This window comes from Alexandromys fortis, unplaced genomic scaffold (assembly GCF_014885135.2).
Source record: "Alexandromys fortis isolate MF-2015 unplaced genomic scaffold, M_Fortis_MF-2015_v1.1 scaffold_71, whole genome shotgun sequence".
In the NCBI taxonomy this organism is placed as follows: Eukaryota; Metazoa; Chordata; class Mammalia; order Rodentia; family Cricetidae; genus Alexandromys; species Alexandromys fortis.
In genome coordinates this window covers 2,412,278-2,435,268 of record NW_026067954.1, presented here as the reverse complement: position 1 = coordinate 2,435,268, position 22,991 = coordinate 2,412,278, and the positions used below count along the sequence as shown (strand labels likewise).

Below are 22,991 nucleotides of genomic sequence, written 5' to 3'. Positions count from 1 at the left end.
GGAGAAAGCAAGCAGTCACCCTGTAGGTGGCATACTGCCTGATGAGAGGCAACCCTTAGATGCACAAGGCCTACTCCGCACACTACAGTTTGCTGGATATCCCTGACCAATGCCCAGGCAGTGCTGTGGTGTATGATCTGGCTTGTTTGTGTCAAGCAGAAAATAAATAAATAAAAATGTTCCAGGATGTCCCAAGGCAGAGGGCTCAGCTGAGATTCACTCGCTATGTTGGAAATTTACACATGGGTTCCTCCTCTATCAGAGATTTAAACACTGATAGTCCTCAGGGCCAAATCTGAGCAGTAACTGCCTCATTCCCACACACTCTATACACCATCAGATCCCAAGGCTGGGTACCACCCCTAGGCCAAGAGCTCCCTGAATTGTACTGCCCTTTCAGCTATGAGCCATCTTCCCTTGAGTGACAGGAGCAGAGGATCTAAAATAGAAACAGTCCCAAATAAATCCCTTCTTTTCTTTCCTCAAGAGTCTCCCTTCCTCCTCCTTCCTGCTTCCTTGGTCCCAGCAGACAGAATTTCTATCCACCCAGTGTTGCAAGTCAGCAACACAGACAGGCCTGCATCCAACAGTTAACAGCGTGGGGGCTAGGTTACAGCTTCCAGGTCCATAGTGTCTTTGCCAACTACCAGCTATGTGCTTTAGGAGAGATGGTAATTTCTCGATGGCTCTACTGCCAACCCTATAAAGCTGAGCCCATGTCCTAATGACGATTGAATAACACTCATACATCACTTGGGGTAGCAAGGGCATTCCCTCTCATTCTCATGCCAACATCGTGGGGAATATTTCTGAAGTATATTAATATGCTTTTCTCCCCCACATTTCTTTTATATGACATCCTCTCCTTTCAATTCATGGCACTAATCTGCCTCAGAAGATTAGAATTTTTATAGTAGGCAGACAAAGATGAATGAAAACTGCCACAAGGTTCAACCTTTGAGGACCAAAATAAAACATTTTGGTCCCTAGCATGACTGCCTTGAAATTTTGCCAGCTGCTATGGAGACGGGATGTTTCAATGTCTGTTAGTTTCTGTGTAGCTACTGTGAGTCAAATCTGTAGATTCAATAAATATCATGGCCAGAGAGAGGTCAGAATGTGGCATGTTGTGGGTCCCACTGTCTGAGGGAGTCAGAAGAAAAGGTGGCAGAAACTAAGGACAGTCAATCCCTGTTTAGAGCCTTTACCCCCACCTCTCAGATTCAGAACAGATTCAGCCCATGGGACAGACTTAAAAGGGCAAACCTCTAGGGAAGGGCTGGATTTGGCTTTCATACCATTTGGTTTGTGTGTGATAGCAGACAGAGGCCACGGAAGGCAGTGCATGGTGAACAACCCATGGGATGGGCTGGGGAATGTCAGGGGAAGAAATAGTCTCTGTTAAAGTCAAGCAAGGTCTTCCTTCTCAAGTCATTGCTCTAGCCCCATGACTCATTTAAGTGGGCACCCCTGCTCTGTCCTATAAAAACCCATTTTGGCAACTGGCCACCACGACAGTAAAAATTGCTGTCATGAGCTCCAAGCCCATACTGCCTCATCAGATCAACTTTGCAGCTGAAAGAGTATAAGAATCACACGACACCTGATTATAGCAATGGCACGGCTACTTAGCTGTGCTTCGAGACAGTTTACAGCCACAGTGGAGCCATAGCATAGTCCATATCAGTGCTTTACCAACCAGCATCACAGAGGGGCCAGGGCCCGGAGTCACAAGTGTGTTTGGGTTGGCTTACAGGCAGCTACTGCAACAACCTAGTACACAACTTGAATATCCAGATCCTAGGCGAATGGAACAGAATCACAATCCTCCACTCTAGACAGACTGAAGCTGGAACCCTAGTTCAAGTATGGAAGCAACCATATAGGATAATTAGAAAAACTGGACTATATACCCAATAAAGTCTGTCAGCATGGTAAGCTATCACATGACAGATGGTAGTCAGAGCAGGAAGAGTTCGGTCTGGTGAAGACAAGACTAAATGGCCATCCCCGGCTGCTTTGTAATGAGGCAGATCCTAGGGTAGGAGTGAGTAATGGGGAGGCAGATGCCTGTCCACCTCGGGGTGCTTCATAAGAGCAGAGCAGTCAAATCCAGAGGGAATCAAGTTGCCACTAGACTGGGTATTACAGAAAGATGAAAATGCTGAAGAAGGAACCTTTGGTCCCAGATGGCGTGACCTCAAAGGCCTTTCTCTGTCAGGAAAAGACACACTCCTCACACTCATGCACCACCACATCAATACACACACACACAAACATACACATGCAGCATACACACACACACACACACACACACACACACACACACTACAAGATAAAATATAAGAGCAGCTACAAATGTAAGAAAGCAAAATGACCTATACTGTGGAAATGACAGCTGCACACAAATGCGAAGAAAAGTCTCTGCCAAGGCTGCTGAGCTAGATGTCTATGTGTCAGGTAATCATGACGGATCAATGTGGGCAGTAACGGATGGGACGACGCTCTGGGAGCCCAGTGACCCAGTGGAGCAGCAGAACAAATCAGCGAGCATTGGTTCCGAATACCTCTACTGAAGAGCACACTCCCTGCCCTCCTGACACACGCCGGGTAAATACAGTGAGAGTCCTGACTAGTTCACCCCTACACCAGCAGGCCCTCAGCGGTCTCCCAGGAACGAACTAGCTAGCCTTAGCTAGTAAAGGTCAGTAATCAGAAATGTTACTGAGCACCCAGATTTTCTCCTCCATCTTGGCTACCGGGTTCAAGGTATAATCTAAAAGAGATCTCATAATCCCAAGTATTCTTGGTATCTGCTTCTGTAAGGAAGGTTAATTCCCTTTTCAGAAAAAAAAAAAAAGGACGTCTTTTTTAGAATAACATTCATCATGTTCATCATGAAGCATTTTATTCTTTGGTTCTGGGAATGTGCAGGATGAGCAAATTAATTTGTCATCTTTTAGCTGCAGGAGCTGCTCCTTCCGCTTCCAGCATCATTGATCTCTGACACAGGTGGGAGCCAGACAGACATAAATGGCATTTGGTGTTTAAGCTCGTCGACTGAGGTCCTGGAGGACACACACAGGGATTGTTCCATGGCCACGCTATGCCAGTTTTCAGTTCTCATGTCCCTTGCTCATTCCTAGAGGACTCTTACTTCTCAAGTCTGGGTTGCCTGGCCTGAGCAGGCAATCTCAGCACACTTCTCACTCTGCTCCAAGACAGCATCTGCAGATGTTTGTGGTAAACACCCACGCGCAGCCTCTGCTGAGCTGCAGTCTTGGAATAAGGCCAGGTCAATAGTTTAAAGTCTTCCCAGGGGTGCAGCCAGGGCCGCGAATGGCTTGAAGACATGGAACACCTGCTAAAGTTGGAGGATCTACCTCTGAGACCTCTTCCTTTGATCAAAACGCGATCATTAGATCCTTAAATCATTGTTTCACAGTAGGTGTCAAAAGCAACCCAGCAGAGCACGAAGGCTGGGCCTGGGCCTGGGCCAGGGAGGTGGGGGAGAGACGACAATCAAAACCCATCACAAGGACTCCGTGAACACTAGCTCTGAATATCCTGAACCACAGAAGCCAATCCATCCTAGAAGTTCCCTGAACACCAGCCCAAAGATTTGCACCTTTTCAAATCACTAATAGAGCTTTCTAATATTCGGAGGATTCCACTCTACCTGCAAGATTCTGACTGAGTACTGCGAAGGGCCCTGCAGCCATCTTAATGTAGAACTATTAAGAATGGGGGCTTTATCTGCCCTCAGCAAGCCAAACCTAGCCATGTGCTGGGGTATAAGTCTATCAACATGGAAGAAAGACTTCTCCAGAGCCTCTGCGTACCTTTAGCCTAATGGTGCCTCCTTCCTTCCTTCCTTCCTTCCTTCCTTCCTTCCTTCCTTCCTTCCTTCCTTCCTTCCTTCCCTCCCTCCCTCCCTCCCTCCCTCCCTTCCTTCCTTCCTTCCTTCCTTCCCTCTTTCTTTCCTTTCCTTTCCTTTCCTTTCCTTTCCTTTCCTTTCCTTTTCTTTTCTTTTTGGTTTTTGAGACAGGGTTTCTCTGTAGCTTTGGAGCCTGTCCTGGAACTAGCTCTTGTAGACCAGGCTGGCCTCAAACTCACAGAGTTCTGCCTGTCTTTGCCTGCTGAGTGCTAGGATTAAAATGGCATGCACCACTACTGCCCAGCTTGACATCTCTATTTAATGCCCTAAGACGATGGAAGAGCTATGCAACAGATTAGCGCTCCTTGCCCCGGGTCTTGAAAGGAGACAGTAATAGGAGGACAATAGTTATGTGCTCTTAATCCCAGCCCACTTGAAAGGAGGCGTGACATGGAGTCAAACACCATTGTTCTCCCATCTAGGAAGCATAACAAAGACAACGATCGGTGGCGAAGGGATGGGATGGCTTCCCACTTGGAATATGAACACAAAGATGCTACATATGTGGCTTTAGTTAGTAAACTGTAGTCACCTCTTGCTTTGCAGCAAGTACCTGTCAGTGAGGAAAACTGAGCATGTCCACCCCCAAATATATTATTTTCTATGTCACCAGATTATTAGACATTTATAAATATACAAATGATATTTCGAAATTTAAAAGGACATGGAAGAAAATTTTTTATGTACTTTTCAAATGTAACTAATTCAATCCTCAAAAACCTTCTGTACGTCAACAATTTGTAAAAAGCCACCCTCTGGCCTCTACCACCGGCTCTGATCTCTATGGTCTCAGGTGATAGTTCTCTCAAGCCACTTGCTAATCATAATCATGGGGTTCCAGAGATGGCTGCCCAACCTTTCAGGTCCGCTCACCCATTGGTGATGATCGGGTGGGTGGTATGGCCCCAAGACGCTGCCACAGGGATGCCTGGGCACTCAAGTTCAATTTCTCAGATCATAAAACTGAATGCTGTTCTTTCATGTATGACAATAAGCACGTTTAAGCATAGTTCTGTACTTCCCTTGACGGATTAAAATCAGAATGGCAGAGCCAGGTCTAGTGGTATATGCAGGTATACCTGTAATATCAGCGCTTAGGAGGGCTGTAGCAAGTTTAAAGATGGCCTCTGCGACACAGAGAATAGCCTTGGTTACAAAATAATAACCTGTCTAAACAAACAAAATCCCTGGAATTGTAGAAGTTACTTGTGGTTTCCAAGCAGGAGCTTATGAGAAAAGCTGCAAGAACTTCACAGAGCACACAGAACTGGTGAACCATAGGTGGCTCTTCATTCACCAGACTCAAGGTAACATCAGCTTTGGGGTTAACAACCAAGGGGTCCTATGAGGTACAGCAATTTACTCTGAATTGGAACATTTCATCCTGGAAAGAAACTGTTTACAACCTAGGAACTAAGTAAACTCACAAGTCTCATGAAGTTCCTGAAATTTACAAGATTCTCAAGGGCCCATCCCCTGGGCTCTATAAACAGTAATAATCACTAAGGAGAGAACACTCTCAAAACTGTGAGCTTCCAGGCAGCTCCAGGGACACATCTTTTGTGAACTGTCACTCACGCTGGGGTGAGCTTTTGGAGCTGCAGCTGCCTTTGAGTCATCCATGGTCCTGTCCTGTAAGCAACCTCTCATCGATATGCCTACAAGTGCCCCCAGGAAACCCTCTGTTTTACTAAGCGAGGCTTAGGTGGAATCATTTCTTCGGTCTGCAATAGGTGTTTTATCTGGGGGTGAACACGTCTCCTCCAGGAAAAGTCATGGAATGTCAATCCAGTTTTGAATTTTCCCCCCAGTACCACCTCCCTGAGGACGCTGTGCTGTCATGGCAAATGTCACATGCCAGTGTCATCACTGCCACCACCATGCCTCACACTCAATGAATGCCCTGGGCTAGAAGCCACACTAAACGCTTGTACTTGTCGGCCTGTTTAATCAGAGGTCTCATCAGCTAGACACTGCACCTCTTTTCTACTGACAAAGCTGTGCTACTGAGCACAGTGAGGAGAAGCTGCAGAGCCTGGTCATCACCCCACCACACTAGACCCCTCGCAACACACCCCCCCCCCCCCCCCCCACCGCCTTGTTCTGAGAAAGCAGCTATTATCCCTGTCCTTGGGACTTTGGATTTGGCCACCTTGCTTCATACATCTTCCTTGGCTCCCTCACTCAGGCATGTCAGCGCACACGGCTGGCAGCTGCTCTGCCTTCTGGGATATAAAGGTGCCAATATGCAGTTGAGAAAGAAAAAGAGTGGTTACTGCGGCGTGGAAGGCATTGCTGTGATAGAATAGAAACGCCACCCCATCCTGTAAGACGTCAGTTTCTATTAGCTGTTTTCACCGAAAACCATTTCTGACACCGTGAGAAATGAAATCTTGCTTACATGTCACCACCAGTATTCATTTCAGAGAAGCACAGGGGTGACAAGCTCGACTCTGACACCTGAAAAAGGCTATGTAATGAGGACAGTATGAAATAAACTCAAGAACTCAAGAGCCCACCTCTGTGGGGCACAGTCCAGCACGGGGCAACGTCACTCCACACAGGTGAACCCTTCTGTGCCTTACAGCTGAGAAGGCACACACATGTGTGCACATAGGAGTGTGCACACATACATGCGCGTGTGTGTGTGTGCATACACACACACTTGTGCTCAAAAGGGCAGCTGAAGCACAAGTATCTCACCAGGTGGACATTGGACGCTGACTGGGGACTGTGCTGTTGCACCTGCTCAAGACACAAGCCAGAGCACAGCTGACCAAACTAGCAAACACACGGGCTTCTGCAGATTTTAGATTGTTTAAGTTCCTGACTCACATCTTGTTCTATGTAAGTAAATGAATATTTGGAAACTAACTAGCAACTAACTAGTTGGTCCCTCCATTAGGAACTCATAAAGATTAACATATTTTTGTGTGCACGTGTGGTTTCTGAGATTGAGTCCAGGGACTTGTGTATGCTAGGTGAGCGCTCTCACTGAGTGAAATTCCAAGCTCATATACTTAATTGATAAAGAACTGAAAGCAGAATCATCAAATTTGCACATGTATCAAGCTAGAAAGGTCATATTTGTTGCAAAACTCAGAATGTAAGAGGGATACACTCAAGGAATTATAGCAAGTTCAGCGGCATGCGCCCCCCCACACACATGGGGAGAGGGTAGAAAGTGGGGGAGAGAACACAGGTGCAGGGAACGAGGGCAGCAAATCTTAAGGTGGTTAGAATTTTAGAATTTCCAATGACAGAAAGTGGCCCCATGATTACTTGGAGCTGATAGGGTGGATCTGATCTCAGGGAAAATTTGAGAGTAAAGGAGGTGTTATCTTGATTGTGGTGATGATTACATGAGTTGGACATACAAGTCAGAATATGTCACACTAGATACCCGATATGTCTAGTTGCACTTTATGTGGACATCACTTCACTTCCCATCATTTAAGACTAACTGAAGTTGTAACATCTACAGTCCTTGAGCATGGGCACCGTAAAGAGGGGACACAAGTTTACACATTACAAACGTACTGAAGGGCTGGAGAAATGGCTCAGCCGTTAAAGGCTAGGCTCACAACCAAAATACAAACGTACTGAAAATCAATACAAAATGACCGCCTAAAGTAAACACATTGTGTCTTCTTTCCCAGAAACCCAGTGGAGGAAGGAACTTGGCTCATTCAGAAAACCACAACTAGTGTCCAGATGAGGAAAAGTGATGCCTCTGAGATACCGGTGGGGACAACTACACAGCACTTAGAGGTCCTTGCTGGACATGATGTCTGGCATTCTCATGTAGTCATGGCTGCAGGCTCTTTTCTAACCAGCTATAGTGCTCCACGTACAGTACTGACTACTAGTGAAGTCTCTCTTAAGTGTATGAATGCCATTCTGGATTTTACATCACAAAGGAGGCACTGCAAATACGTCAGTATTACAGAACATTTACACCCTTTTAGGGGTGATCAGCACAGAGTGCAACACTCAGGGCATGGTTTTAAAATAACACACAACGTCAGAAAAGAAAGCTCCCGGGTCTAGCATGTGGCACGCCACCTGCATTATGTGTCCATGCATCCATTGCACGTCACATGCAATGACAGAAAGGCAAATAAACCGCCATGCAAAGCTCAGCATCCGCCAAGTCAGCGTTCCATGTTCCTATGAAATTCAGCCAATCTGTGCTGCCCACTTACCAAGCTCACAGGCATCAACAGTCAGTGATGGGACCGTCACCTTTAATGGGTAGGTCACAAAGACTATGATAGACAGCTGTCAATGACTCCTCCTAACTTCTCATTGGACCTGATTGTCTCAGAGGCAAGAACTGTGCTCTCCTTAAAAGAGGATGACCCTAAGCCATGGAGGGCAGGGGCAGAGGAGTATCCATCAACACTTAGTACCAAGATCACAGGAAGGAAGCCTAGATCTTCATGCACACAGACGACCCACAGAGAAGCCAAACATATCCCCGCCTTGGTCCACCAAAGACGTTCTCACAGAGAGAAGACGAAGGCTCCACTGGGAAGCATTTCATATCCCAGACTTCAAGGAACCACAACAAAGAATCCACTAAAGATTAAAAAAAAAAAAAGCAAAGCAACATATTGTTCAATTTACAAGCTGATCTCAAAGCAAGCTGTGAATCTGGTTTACTGGTAATTGTGCCAATTTCTCTCTTTTATTTTTCCCTCAAACCATCTCAAGTTCTACAAAATCTGCAGCTAAAAGAGATACTGGCACGCCCCAAGTCTATTCTCGTGCACACAAGAGTACTCTACCTCAGTGACTACAAACTTGCCAGTTCTGTTACTTCTACCCCAGAGATGGAGCGTGTGTAGCTTCCCTTCCTTCCTCTCCCATTAGACCCTTATTGTGCAGAAAGGAGCCAAGCTGCCAGCTTCTGACGGCCAGTGACAATGAAGGGGTCTCCCATCTCCACTGATGCCCCCATCCTGAAAAGCCCTCCTTCCTGGTTATCACATGGAGCTATCTTTAGCTTTTTACTGGGGACATGTTTCTCATTACAGACATTCATTTCACTGGGTTCCTCTGGAAGGTTTTCCCATTCTCTTTACACTGTAGGAACCCAAGCTAACCAAGGTGTTTCTTCTCAAAAGTCTGAACTACAACTGAGAGATGGGTGGGGACAGCTACACAGCACTCAGAGGTCCTTGCTGGACATGCTCTCTGGCATTCTTATGCCACGTAGTCACGGCTGCTGGCTCTTTTCTAACCAGCTACATTGCTCCATGTAAAATAATGGCTACTAGTGAAGTCTCTCCTTGTTATGATTTCCATTCCGGATTTAACATCACGAAGGAGGCACCTTGACTACTGTTTCCAGTGAGCACAGTCTTTCCCCTTTCTGGGTTCCATCTTCAGGATGGCGAAGCTCTTGCTGGGCAAGAGTGAGCTCCATTGTCAGGAATCATGCCACTGGTACATGCAGCTGCTCTTCCCACCCTGAGTTCCAGGCAATGGCAACTCCATCTTTCATTATTAGTCACGCCTTGGCCGCACTGAAGAGACAGATGGGGAGTGTGGGTGCTCAATGACCTTGGCTACCTGAGCAAACAGACTTGCTTTGCAGTGCTCCTATTCATTTTCAGGAAAGCAACTCAAAAGACACAACAGCTTTTCAAACGACTCATACCCAGCCAGTTCAGAAAGATGGCCACTCCCACCAACCAGGACGGGCAATGCACCAAACTAAACTCACTGTAGAACCCATGGTACTTCAGAACCACTGAGGTGAAAGATCCAGCCCAAAACCTTCATTGTGGCCTTGGGGATCAAAGTCTGTTCTGTTTAGCAAATTTATGGGAGGAATCAATGGACATTCTTCTTGGCTAACACAGGCTGTGGACAAACCCACTTCGCTTGGATTCAACCTCAACCCATCTGATTAAAGACCCTGGAGCATTGTCTGACCCATGTCACAGGAGTAATGAATCTTGTGAGAAACAAATACACCAGTGCGTCAGTTGTTATTACCCATGTCTGAGCAACAATCACATACCCTGGGGTTAAGTGTGACTGACATAAGAAACAACACCGAGCCACAGTCTCACACTTAATTCTCTGCTGTCTGCTCATTCTGCATAGGTCGGGAGGTAACTCACGACAAAACAAGTTATTTCTACAACAAAAGAATCTCCTCATGAGAAAGCATTCTTATCCTTGGTAATGGCACAGTAGTGACGAAGGAGAAGATCGTTATGAAACAGGACCCACCAGAGAGAAGCTGTTCTTTGAGTAGCACATACATCGCATTGTGTTCTTATCCAATCAACAAAAACATCCCAATTGCTCTAGGCCAGTGTTTCACAAACAGTGCTACACAGAACATTGATCCCCCGAGAGTGTCTTTGAAAACAGTTTTGTGCCTAAATATGATTTGTAAGCCCAGCAAAACACAGCCCATTGGTGGAGACTCGGAATGCATCCAGAAAGACTCTGAGAAGCTCTACAGTGAAGATGTTCGACTTTCTGGTTAACTCAGTAATCCCCACATTCATCCAATCACCTATTCACCTCTTTAACTGAATGCCTTGCTTACTCCAGTGGCCAGAGACCTCCACAGTCCAGCCTGGGCTCACCTCTGTAACTCCCAACGCTATGGACCACCATGAAGCTAAAACCTGCCTGCGAACTGTGCCGGACTGTGCCTTTGTTCCTAATGACTTTCTCAATACACACACACACACACACACACACACACACACACACACACCACTCACATACCACTTTCTGGTGATTTTTTCTTGTCCCTCAAACTGCAACCCTGATGTCTCAGTCAGTAAAACACAAGGATGTGAGTTTGGATTCCCAGGGGCTACATAAAAACTTGCAAATGGCAACATGTGCCGGCGATCCCAGCACCGGGAAGGTGGAGAGGATTCCTGGGATTGGACAGACCAACAATCAGTAATTCTGGTTCAATAAGAGACATCTCAAAAAATAAGGTGGAGAATAACTGAGGGACACACCCACTGTCTACTTTCGGTCTTTGCATACATGTGTGCACGTATGTAGACACATGCACACATGCAAGAAAACTGATAAGCTACATCTTATTCATTTGCCTACTCTTGACATTTTGTTTCAATGGAATTTAAAATATATGGTTCTGGGGGTCTCTGTTCTTTCAGTGGCCATGTTTTTAAGGCTCCATACATGGAGTAGCATGCACATTAGTTCTTTGTTCCTTTTCATGGCCATGTAACATCCATTATACGGAAAGTCTTCACTGAGTGATAAACATCTACACTGTTTTTAGCTGGAACATTTATAAATTTGTGGGTATATTTTTATTTATCTTGGGGATATACTCCACAATTGGACTGTGAGGCCATATAGGAACGTTAATTTTACACTGAACCACACTTCATGAACAGACTGTAATAACTCCGGTTTCTCCACATCCTGTCTGACTCCTGCATGGCTCTGATTCCGGCACTTCAACAAGAGGAGTCTTACAGTGATCTCGTCACCTTGTGTCTGATGCTCCTCTTCTGAGGTGACGTCAAGCTGGTCCACCTGCCTTCCCAGCTGCCTTCCTTCTCACTCCCTGCATCGAAGGGATTCTTCCGGACCAGATGAAGCCCAAATGTTCTTGGTGTGTTTGCAACCTTGGCTCAAAACTCAACTCAAATGACAGTGTTTGCTTTTATTTTCTTTTTCTAGTTTCTAGGTATTCCTACTTTCCACAGGAAGGAGGTTTGGGTCTACCCTCTTTGGTATTTCCCCCCAATAGTGAGGTCCCTGGGAGAGGAGTCAAGTATTACCTCAGCTGCCATGTGGAGTCTACCAAAAAATTTGTACTTCATACAATGTGTGTGTGTGTGTTGTGGGGGATGTTAGGGTAATCACATTTGCTGAAAGCAGTCAACATGTTGAAAGTAATCTTAAAACAAATATCCCATAAGTGTTGTAAACAACATGTGTTATAAAATGATAATCTGTTAGCGGTTTGAGGTGCTAGTCTGGGTCAGTTGGGGTCAGTGAAGTAGCCTCTTCCCCTGTAAGACTGTCACATTTCATATGTAAAGAGTCCCTCATTTCTTTCCCATGTCACATTTTCTGTGCTGTTCAATAAAGAAAGAGCAAATCCCTTTGTTAGGGACAAGCATGTACATAGAAACAGAACAGACACATACAACAGACATTTGACAGACAGTCCAGCAACAACAAACTACAGACAGAGAACACAGGAGAGGGAAGTGACAGATTAAAGTCTGGGTTTGCTCCTGGTCAGACTAATCCAAGAGGAACTATCTGCCTTTGTTCTTTAACACAACGTCAGTGTGAAATCTTTGAAGACATGCAGCAGCTTCTGGAATTCCTAAGTGTGACTGGCCCAGTCGATGACGTCCATGAAAGAACAAGGTGAGAGATTGACTATCGCTCTGCCTTCTGTCTGAACTCTGTCTGCTAAGACAGTCCAGCACCGTAAAACCCCAACCTTCTGGTTCACAGCCATAAAGAACCATCCTTCAGAAAAGGACAGACCTTCATCATCCTCACACAAAACAAGTCCTCAAGCACAGTCCTCAGGCCTCTCTCAACTGCAACACACAAAGAACTCCACAGTGACCCACACAGGGCTGTGTGGTGGCTGACACATCAATCCCACCATCTCCCCTGAACAGCTGCGAGGAGGTATATATCAATAAGCAGGCAGGTAAGCTGTGTCTGAATCAAGTCCTGGGAGGTGAATTTGGTGCTTGGTGTGTGTTATCACATTAGATAGGGCAAAGGTGACAGTTACTACATTTTGAATACATAATTACAGGTCATTACTTATTACATTTCTTGGCTCTCTATCATTTAGAATGAGTGAGTACAGTCGCTCTCTCTAGTGAAGGAGATTTTCATGTGCTGATCTGTACAAACGATGAAACACTATAAGTTAGTAAGGAGCCCCATAAAAGTCCTCCCTCAAGGAAGATTTAATTGAGCTACATTTCTACGGTGAAATTCATTATCACATAGACCCCTTGGAGTAGGAGTCTCCTCCCATGAAATCACCTACTCCTCCAAAGCTCATCTCCCCAAAGGACATTGTGATGATGGGGCCCTCAATGAAGACACTTGAATTGTGGCAGGAAATAGTCAATCCATAAGAATCCAGAACCATATAACTAACTGGGAAATGCATTTCCTGCAGTCACTGATAAAATATCTTCTTCTCCTTGAGTCTGCATAGTTTTAGAGCACCAGGAAGTCCCCTCTATGATGACACAGATCCACACCTATTATTCAGAAAGAGAGAGAGAGAGAGAGAGAGAGAGAGAGAGAGAGAGAGAGAGAGAGAGAGGGGGGGAGGGGGAGAAGGAGGAAAAGGAAGGGGGGGGGGGGGGGGGAGAGAGAGAGAGAGAGAGAGAGAGAGAGAGAGAGAGAGAGAGAGAGAGAGAGAGAGAGAGAGAGCACTGCTCAGGCACCCAAACAGAATCCTACTTTCAGGCTAAAACCTAAAAAGCACCAAATCCAGCTGCTCACATGCAGTTCTCATTTCCACCCACAACACTTGCTACCTCAAGAAGCTGTCAAAGAGTCCTTGCTTCTTCAAGAGTCTCCAGTGAGAGGATGTGGATTGGGCTTCACCAAATGAATGGTGATGCCATGAAATGGTTCTATTACATCAGCAAGGGAGGAAAGAAAGCCAAGAAGCAGTCACGGAGAGATAAAGGCAGGGGATTATTGCTCAAACCTGAAATAAATCTAAGCAAGACCTGTTCTCCAGGTACACACAGACAAGAGAGAGACCAGAGGGACCTGAATCTTGGGCAGCTTTGTTTCCAAGAGGGGTTTCAAGTCCAAGTCTCACCACCCTATGAGTAAAAACAGTCAAGCAAAGTAGACATGGCCCTTCGTGCGCCTCTCTTGGGGAACTGCTGAGCTGAGGTGCCTCTTACCTGGCCATCTGCTTGTAGGCTTCTTCTGCCACAGCAAAGATGTGGGGGTCCATGTCACCCATATTTTGGCCACTGTAGGCATAGATGACATCTTGTCCATAGATTGGCAGCTGCTCATATGGGTTGATGGCCACAAGCACAATACCTGTGAACAGACAAGACATCTGCCTGAAGCACCATTCTCATGGACTACAGAGATGACCAGGAGGAGGGGTGTGTGTGTATGTATGGCCAACTGACTACAGAAAGAATTATCCCTGAGCTGCCATGGTAGGCCCATGTGGTAGAAAGAATGAACAGGACACGGTCCAGGTCTCAGGCTGTCCCACAGGAATGTCATAGACACACTACCGCTCATAAGTACTCAACAGCTGAGTTCATAAAGTAGATACAAGTGTTGCAGGACCAGAGAGAAAAGGATGTTTAACTTAAACACCCAAGAATTAAAATCTGGAAAAGACATTTTTCCTCATTTATATATGAGCTATTTAAACAAAAATATAAATTTGAGGACAGCATAATTTATCTCTCTTAAAGTCTAATCAGCATACACATGGACTTGGAATATTCTCAAACAGCTGTTGGAGAGAAGGAAGCCCAGAGCAGGGTACTGCATGGGAGCCTCTGTGTTTTCTCTCTATTAGATCTCACTCACATCCTGGCATCTGAGTCTCCCAAGGTCTGTACTGCATCATGCTGACCGAGTGAGGAGGAAATCCTGCTAAGGTTTTAAACCTCTTATGTAGATAGGTGAGACAAGTTGATCACTGAGAATGTACAAAGGAAAAAAGAAAATCGCATCTTCAAGACATGATAGTGATATGTCTTTTGTTCTTTCCCATGAGATTGCCTCCCATGGACTAAGGTATAAAGGCAAATGATTTCCAGCCATCCTGGAAAGAGGCGGAGGGAACTACCATGATGAGAAGTCCCCCGTGGTGTGCTCCCTCCTAGTGGTCCAGTGGGAAGAGAGACACACGCATGTCCCCTTTCAATAGGAATGGCAAATAAGCAAACAAAAACAGCACAGAAGGATTGGAGTCCTGGGAAGCCCCACCGAGGCTAATCACTTGGAGAACACTCTTAGGAGTAGCCATACGCGCTCTTCTGTTTCTCAGAGGGTTCAGTTTAACTCAGATGATGCTCAGATAAAAATTTAATCTCATGTCCTGAGGTCACCTATTTTCCCAAAACACTGTAGGTCCCCCAGAGCAGAGAAGAACGCTTCCACAATTACTGCAGTGTAATCTGGGTGTCACTGGGTTCTGTTGAGAGCTGATGGGACACTGGATCAGCTGAAGAAGCTCTGTTCTGTACAGACACCAAGGCAACCCCAGGGGTATTCCCTGAGACTGGAAAACTGATGGCCATGCAGCCTTTCTTCCTAGAAAGTGAGGCTTTGCAACAGCTTCATGTTTGAAAGCTCCCCCCACCCCGCCCCGAGTTTCTGATAATTGATATTTTTTCTAAATTAACATTTACTACTAGTAAAGGAATTTCTTAAAACAATCCCTTCTCGGTACCAAAACCTACAAAGAAGCACATCCAGGCTAAGTAGCCAACCCCCAGGGTCAAGTGGAATAGAAAACTAGAAAAGATCCTGGGCACCTGAGCTGTCACTGCAGCCACAATGAGGGCAAGATCGTCAGGACAACACCTCAGACATCCCACCCATAGTCTGGTTCCACCGGACACTGCTAGAATGTTCTGTTCTCGACACACTACTAAATAACAGTCAAGGGCAGAGACACGGTGAGGGAAGGAGAGAGGGAGAGAGGCGGGGGGGGGGGAGAATATCAAACTTTGGACTATGCATAGGGACATTGATTTTAGGACTTTCTGCTTTAAGCATTTGTTATTGATTTTGCATATTACTTGAACAAAATCTTTAGGCACCATGTTTTTACCTGGGCAGTGAGAACATCCGTGAGGAAGACAGCCCATTCAAGCTGGGGCCAACAAAATTCCTGCGGTACACATGCTTCAGTGATGAGGGCATGTTTCAGAGCCAGAGTACCACAGTGAACTTGCTCTTCTACCAACCACAAGCAAGAGCCTAAACCAACTTCCCCAGCAGCTGTGGCCACTTCTCTGGAGGAGCTGTTATTAACACCAGCCCACTAACCATAAACCTCTATGGGTCTCATATGAAATGGTCACATGTCTGAGAGCCGTCATGGTTCTTAATGTCTGAGCTTTCTAAGTGCTGGCTAAAGATGACACACCCACCCTCAGCAGGTGCCCCCACTTACCACAATAAGTGTAGATGTGGTTGGACTCCAGGAAACGGACCTTTAAGTTATGCAGAACGGCAGGCTCATGGAGATGACTGAGGGCAGTCAGGTCATTTTCCCCGACTAAGATATCTGGATTCCGTAAGAATGGCACCTGGTTTTTCTGGACATCGATTGGGTATTCCAGAATCTAGTGACAAGCAAGCAGTAGAAACAAAAGAGCATTTAGCTTATATTTGGTGTCCCACCACTATGGCTAGGATCACTATCCTAGCAAAATGATAAGACAGAAAGATAAGTAACATTCTAAAGAAGACAAGATGTACGCAATACCTATGGTTCCCACAAGACACCAGGCCACCTGGAACTTTGGTTACATAATCCCAGCACATCAAATATAAAAGACTGACACAGGAACTGAGGAGGAACAACCAGATTTAAGGGTAGTCAGCTGCTTGGTGAAGATGACACTGGACTGTCCATTCCATTTAACATGGGAGGGCCCGTCTAACTCCCCCCCAGAACCTGCTCACCTCCCCACCTATCCAACTTCAACATGTGTGCTCTCACTCTCTAATTCTCTAAAAAACAAACAAGCCGGGCGGTGGTGGTGCACGCCTTTAATCCCGGCACTCGGGAGGCAGAGGCAGGTGGATCTTTGTGAGTTCGAGGCCAGCCTGGTCTACAAGAGCTAGTTCCAGGACAGGCTCTGAAAGCTACAGAGAAACCCTTGAAAAACAGAACAAAACAAAAAACCGTTAAGATAAAAAATGCCCAAAGAAAACAAAAGCCCATTAAAAGAAAATTCATTGAGTCTATTTTGCATTGGCCAACTACCAGTAGGCATGGGACGTGGTTGACATGCCCAGTGACAGTCCACTGAAGCAAGCAGTGGGTATCAGTTATAAGTAGCTTTTTGGTTAGGGGTGGACTCCGTGTCCACGTCCCCTCTAGAGTTTCCTTACTGACTCTGTCTGGCTGTCCACATGCTCGCTCTCTTGTTTGGAGTGCCTTGCCCTGTGTAACCAGCTTCAAGACATGCACTGCTTGCTCCACAGCCTATCCACAAGTTCTTCCAGGACAATAATTTCCCTTTGGCCACAAGTTCAGTAGGAATCTGAGCTGGGTCTGTGTAATTTGGGTGTTGGACTGTTTATCCAAAGGTCACATCTCAGGTGCAGGATGACAGTTTGGTTGTCTTGTTTGGCTCAGGATCTGACAGAGCACATGGATGTATATGTAATTTACTAAAGACAGTTTAAAAGTGCGATATTTGAACATTTAACAAGAGTTGATAACTGTAAGTTTTCTGAATAAAATGCCCAAGATCTTCAGTTTCTGAAGAGAAACGATTTGCTTGGATTAAGGATTTGGGGAGGTTTCCGGCATGACCACTCCTTTTTGGCCTACAATACAGATCCTTATGTCGGAGAATGAATGCCGGGGCGGAATTGCTCAGCCCAATGCAGACAGGATGGAGAGATGAAGGAGAAGGGGGTCAGGATGCCAACGCCTCTTCAAGGGCATGTCCCCAGCATCCCTTGTAATAAGCCTTCCTAAAGTTGACACCACTTCCTAACAGGGGCAGGAAGGCCTTTGATATAGCTCACGGTATACTGGCTTTGGTCATCTGCTGAGTTAGTTGGATCATGTGACAGTGCCAGAACCCCCTTCCCCCTCGCTGGAGCGCTCATCCCACCCCGTCCTTCAATTTTCAAACTGAAAAGCTTTAAACTCAGCCCAAAGTCCTCACATCCCAGGGCAGAAACATGGGCTTTTCATCATTTCCAAGATGATTCTTCTCTCAGAAGACCTTGCCAGCCAGGAAGAGACAATCACATATGAAATTTTGGAAGAACGTATCCACGGATAAGCTAGTGGTATTGGTTACAGAAAATTGATAAGGACTGAAATGCCTTGCACAGCTCGAGAGAGGTTAGAATTGCAAACTCAGCACTCCAGGACGCGTATTCCTCAGCTTGCAGGTGTCTGGGGAGCAGGGAAGGGATACTTAAGAATCAATTTCTCTTTGCCATTGACAACAGAAACTTGAATTTAACACTGCTACCAATATTCTCAGCTAATTCTGGCTTCAGGGGGTTTCACCAAGTGTTAGCAACCCCCTATAACATGACATATGAAGAATGATTTGCCATAGGGAACCAACTGCTCTTCGGTGTGTTCCTGCAGTGATGAGGCCACATGTTTAAAGCAAAGACACCGCTTCCTTGCACTGGCAGTAGGGTGGAGGTTAGACAGGCCTGCAATCAATTTTCTTCTTTGGATAGTTATTTAAATATTCAAAATAATAAAAGTGCTAGGTAGATTTAAAGCTGAACATCTGGATAATGGGATCACATCCTTTCGCCACATCTGGATAACAATATAACATCTTTTCACCCCAGCCCACTTGGTTCAGCTTAGACAAATCACAGTGCAGAGAGGGCATGCCACTCTCTGCCAGTCTTCTGTCTCCACTGCAGCCTCCCACTCACAAACAGGAACACAGGAAGGCCTCTAGGCTCTTCATACAAACTTAGTTGAAACACAGCCCAATGAAACTACAGAAGCAGAAAGTTTTCAGCCAGTAGAGGGCAGGAGTGGAGCAGTTTGCAAGGGAGGAGGGGAACTGGAGAGAGCCCTTGGCCTGCACTGAGCTCTGCTCTGGTCAATGTACAGAGAGGCCTCACTCATCAACCCAAGGTTAGCATCCACGAAATGCCCAGCACCATCTAAAAGAAGAGAACCAGGTCAAGTATTAGCACACAAGCATGTTATAACCATCTTGACTCTAGAGAGGAGAAAAGACGATGACATTATCCCTTTCTTCAGAGAAGTCACCATCTTCTCTCTGGCTGCCAAACAGAACATCTTACATTATGCTAAATTACCTAAGCCAGAGGAGAAAGCACCCATACCACATGATGGTACTTGTACGAAGTACCTCGTGCAGCCACAGTCAAAGACAGACGGTGCACAGAAAAGGTGTGCCGGGGGGGGGGGGGCTGGCCCCAGTTTGGCCATATGGAAGAAGAGCATGGTAACCATTAGAGTAGTGCAAATGCCACTGAATTGTCCACTTAAAAACGGACCACATGGTTACATTTATTTTCCACAGCTTACTAGAAGAAATAACTGAGCAAAAGGGGAGGGGCATCTTAGATGAATGGTGAGAAGCCTGAGTACCTTATCAGAGGAGATCATTGGCAGTAAAGGTCCCGTCATGATCCTGGGGTTGGAATGCAGCTTTTCTAGCAGCAAATCTGGCCTACCTTCTTTGCCCTTTGCTTCTGCACTAAAACCATTTTACTTTGGGGGCTGGGAAGTCAGTGTGGCAGTACAGGATGGCTTCAGCCTCAGGGAATTGCTCTTTAAGTACTGAGCCTCCAACTATGTGGTGCTTGGGTCCCTGCTGCCAGCGCACACCACCAGTCACTTTCGGGACCAGCTTCATGCCAGCCATACCCCATAGGCAACAGAGGAAGACTCATATGCTCAGAGCTGATGCTGATCTCCAGTCCCACAGTGACGGGTCTCACAGTTGGAGAGGAAGATCTGGGCCATGGGCAGCTGCCGGGATTTATCATGCAGGGCCAAAGTGTGTGCAGCCAGGGACACAAGCGTCTGCTGTTTTAGCAACATGATAGATAATCCCTCCCTGCCTCCGTACAGCTTTGTAAAACACCCACCCATGTGGAAGGACCAGCTGAAATGAAATCTGTCGGAGTGGAAGGCACTCCGTTCAAGTGGGTGGACTAATTTCATTTTGTTTCGCGTGTGGGGTGGGAAGTTACTCAACATGGCAAACAGGATTCCATCTGCTGACAGTTTTGCTCCTTCCTTCCACACCAAGAGATGACTAACAAAGCCTGTCAGCTAGAGGGTGAAGGACACACTGACACCAACTCAGATTCACCTGCCCCCATGTCATGCTCAAAGGGACACACTCGAATTCATAGAGAACCGGTTGGTGGTTAGAGAATGTTCAATCAACAGGTTGCTCAACCAACCATTTGGAGTGGGAAACAGAACAAAATGCTTTGAAGAATGAACAACGGCAAGGCAGTTAATAATTCACAGCCAACGGACACAATACAGACTTTCCAGGCCCCGGAGTTCAGCACAAGCCTTCCGCCCACTCTATTACTGCCCCACAGCACATCTATCTGACTCAACACCAGTTCTCCATGATCATCCTACCACTGTGTTTAAAACCAGCCTCCCTGTATAGACCCTGTATAAAATGGCTGCCTGTCCCCTCAGCCTTAAGCCACCTGGGTTCCAGGTTCACTGGCTTACCTTCCTTCCCTTATCCACATACAACATTGGAGTCTCGGGCATTGGACACACGTAGTTCCTACATGAACATTAGCCCACTGTTGGCCCAAGGTACCCTGAGCCCAGGCTCCCACCACCTGTTCCCTTCTGCTGATGCCACAACACAGCAGGCCTGTTCCCTCCATTGCAACATAAAGATGCTGGTCTCAGCTACCAGTGGACCTCCTAGTTGCTAACCCGAGTGGGCACTTATTTCTTAGGTGACATTCATGAAGCAGACTCATGGTTTGGCACTTTTCACAGGCACTGTCATGAACAGTAGCAAAAGAAGAATTTGGAGTTCAGAAGCTCCAATGGGCAGACACATTTAAGGCCATAACATCTTGGGTTCTCACTCTAAGGACCAACACTTACTGTGTCATCTTCCAGTCTGAGCTGCAGGCTCTTATCCCCCTCTTTGTAGTCCTTGGTTAGCTCAGCCGAACGCCACACTTCATCTGGGTCAGGGATCCAGACCCTTGTGTACTGAAAGATGAGAAAGAAAGAGACTTAGACACAAAGCAAAGCATCCAACCTAAGCCCATGTCAACATCTATGAACGGTTTGTCAGGAAATTATTTTCCAGAAACATCCACATACTACGCTCTACTTTAAAGACACAAGATGACTGACTCAACATTATAAATAATAAATATTTCATGGGATTAATTTACAACAGTACCCTCTCAATCTTAAGAGAATGTGACGGTGACATGAATACCCCGCTGGGGAGACAGCTGAGCACAGGCTTCATTCTAACTATGAAGGTTCCACACTACCCTTTTAAAAGATACAAAAAAAAAAAAAGGATGGGGCATGTTATAACTAACAAAATAATGTTGTCTAAATTCAGGGAAGCACAGCAAAACTTCACAGCATGATTTATACCACTCTGGTAGTCTAGGTTCAGTGGAAGAGGCCAATGAGTCACTTAATTAGGCACTGTTAATAGTATGAATCCAAAATATCTACACATGTTCTAAATGATTTGGGGCCTTGGTGATGCTAAGCTATGGATCCTTTAGAAGGTTAGGCCTACCTTGAAAGTGTGATATGAATGAACTAGTTGGGCTATGGTTAGGGTTAGAGCTAGGGTTAGGGTTGTGATGGTCATACCTGCCTCCATCCCCTGCCCTTATCCAATCACTGTCTTCTTGCTCTGCAGCTCACCATGATATAAACAGCCTCCACCACACCTTCCTGCAGCTGTGGTCTCAACTTCTCTGCCATGCCACTGCTGTTATGATGACCGAGCTCTCTTAAAACTGTGAGCCAAGATGAATCTTTCCTTACTCAAGTTGCTTCTGTCAGGCTTCTTTTTACAGCCATACAAAAGCAACTAACAAGAGACCCTTGAATAATCATCCACTCACAGGTACTTGTATATTTTTAAAGCCACAAACAGTACAACATTCTCAGTCTCTCCAGCCCTGTCAATAAGTCATTCAGCCTGGTCTGGTTCTGGCAGGGGAGACTATAGCCATTCTTTTCAAGTGGTGACACAGGAGTGGCTTTCAAGAATTATTGACCTTGTGACACGCTACATAATGCAGAGAGCCTTGCAACCATCAAGTCTAGGTTAACCTCAGACCAAGTCAGTCAGGACCTGAGGTGACATGATGGTTCCCGAGGGGGGACCGAGCATTTGGCACACAGAATGGCAGCATCTAGAACCACTTCCATGGCTCCTCTCATACTCTGCACGGACGCCTGACAAACTGCTGTGTTGTTGCTGGGGAAGAGGATTTCTACAGGGTGTGTTTTAGGAACCATCTGTATGTACATGTTTATTTACACTACACTATCACATCACACAATATTCTTAACAAACCTAAAGGGCCTCTTGACTAAAGGTTAAAGCATGTGTCTGAGTCAGCATAACTCACGCATCAGCTCACAGCCAGGCAGCTGCTGTGTGCTGTAACCTGTTGGTTTTCTTTGGGTTCTCCTTTATATTTTTTAAGACCATATTTTGCTCCTAGCATGCTCTGTCCTTTTATAAAAACCAAGATCCTGACGGCTGCTTTGTTTGTCTCTAATTTACCACTGAGGAAAGTGCTATGGCGACAGGATCAGAATATGACCCAAAAGAGAGCAAGCGTCAGTCCATCCTGGACATCCCAGCCCAAAGCTAACTCCTGTCATTTATTTTTAACTAACAAAGAAACAGATGCATAGAATCGTATTTTCTCTGCCTCGAGGCCCACCTTACCATGTATTGATAGTACAGCAGACTATACATAGCACAGCACGCTATAGTACAGAAGAACACACATAGGACCAGGTGTAGGAGATAAAGCCCTTGCCCTCCTCCTCCTTCCCTCTAGTGTTTCAACGCAGCTTCCCCACTGTCCTTTAAGCCCACCCAGTTCTCTCTGTCACCACATTCCCGCCAGGCAGTGCACCCAAAACTTCTGCTCACAACAAACCTTATATAAAGGCAAGGCTCCCAATTGTTGTGCACAGTAGAGTGAGAAGAATGGAGGCACCTCGTAGAAACTGAGTGCAGGTGAGAAGCCACGGGGTCTGGTCTCAGCTCGGTCCGTGACTCCTGTGGCCTTCAGCCTGGTGCCC

General features: G+C 46.0%; 1 protein-coding gene across 2 annotated transcripts in view; it reads right to left on the bottom strand.

Annotated features, from left to right (window-relative positions):
• The window catches only part of Myo5b (myosin VB), a 270,878-nt gene that overhangs the window by 138,979 nt on the left and 108,908 nt on the right, over positions 1-22,991 (bottom strand). For both annotated transcript variants that reach the window (XM_050151609.1, XM_050151610.1), the window contains exons 2-4: positions 20,793-20,903; positions 16,119-16,290; positions 13,867-14,011 (exon numbers count right to left, since the gene is read on the bottom strand). In XM_050151609.1, coding sequence (XP_050007566.1) covers positions 13,867-14,011; positions 16,119-16,290; positions 20,793-20,903 — 428 coding nt within the window. The remainder of the gene's footprint in view (positions 1-13,866; positions 14,012-16,118; positions 16,291-20,792; positions 20,904-22,991) is intronic.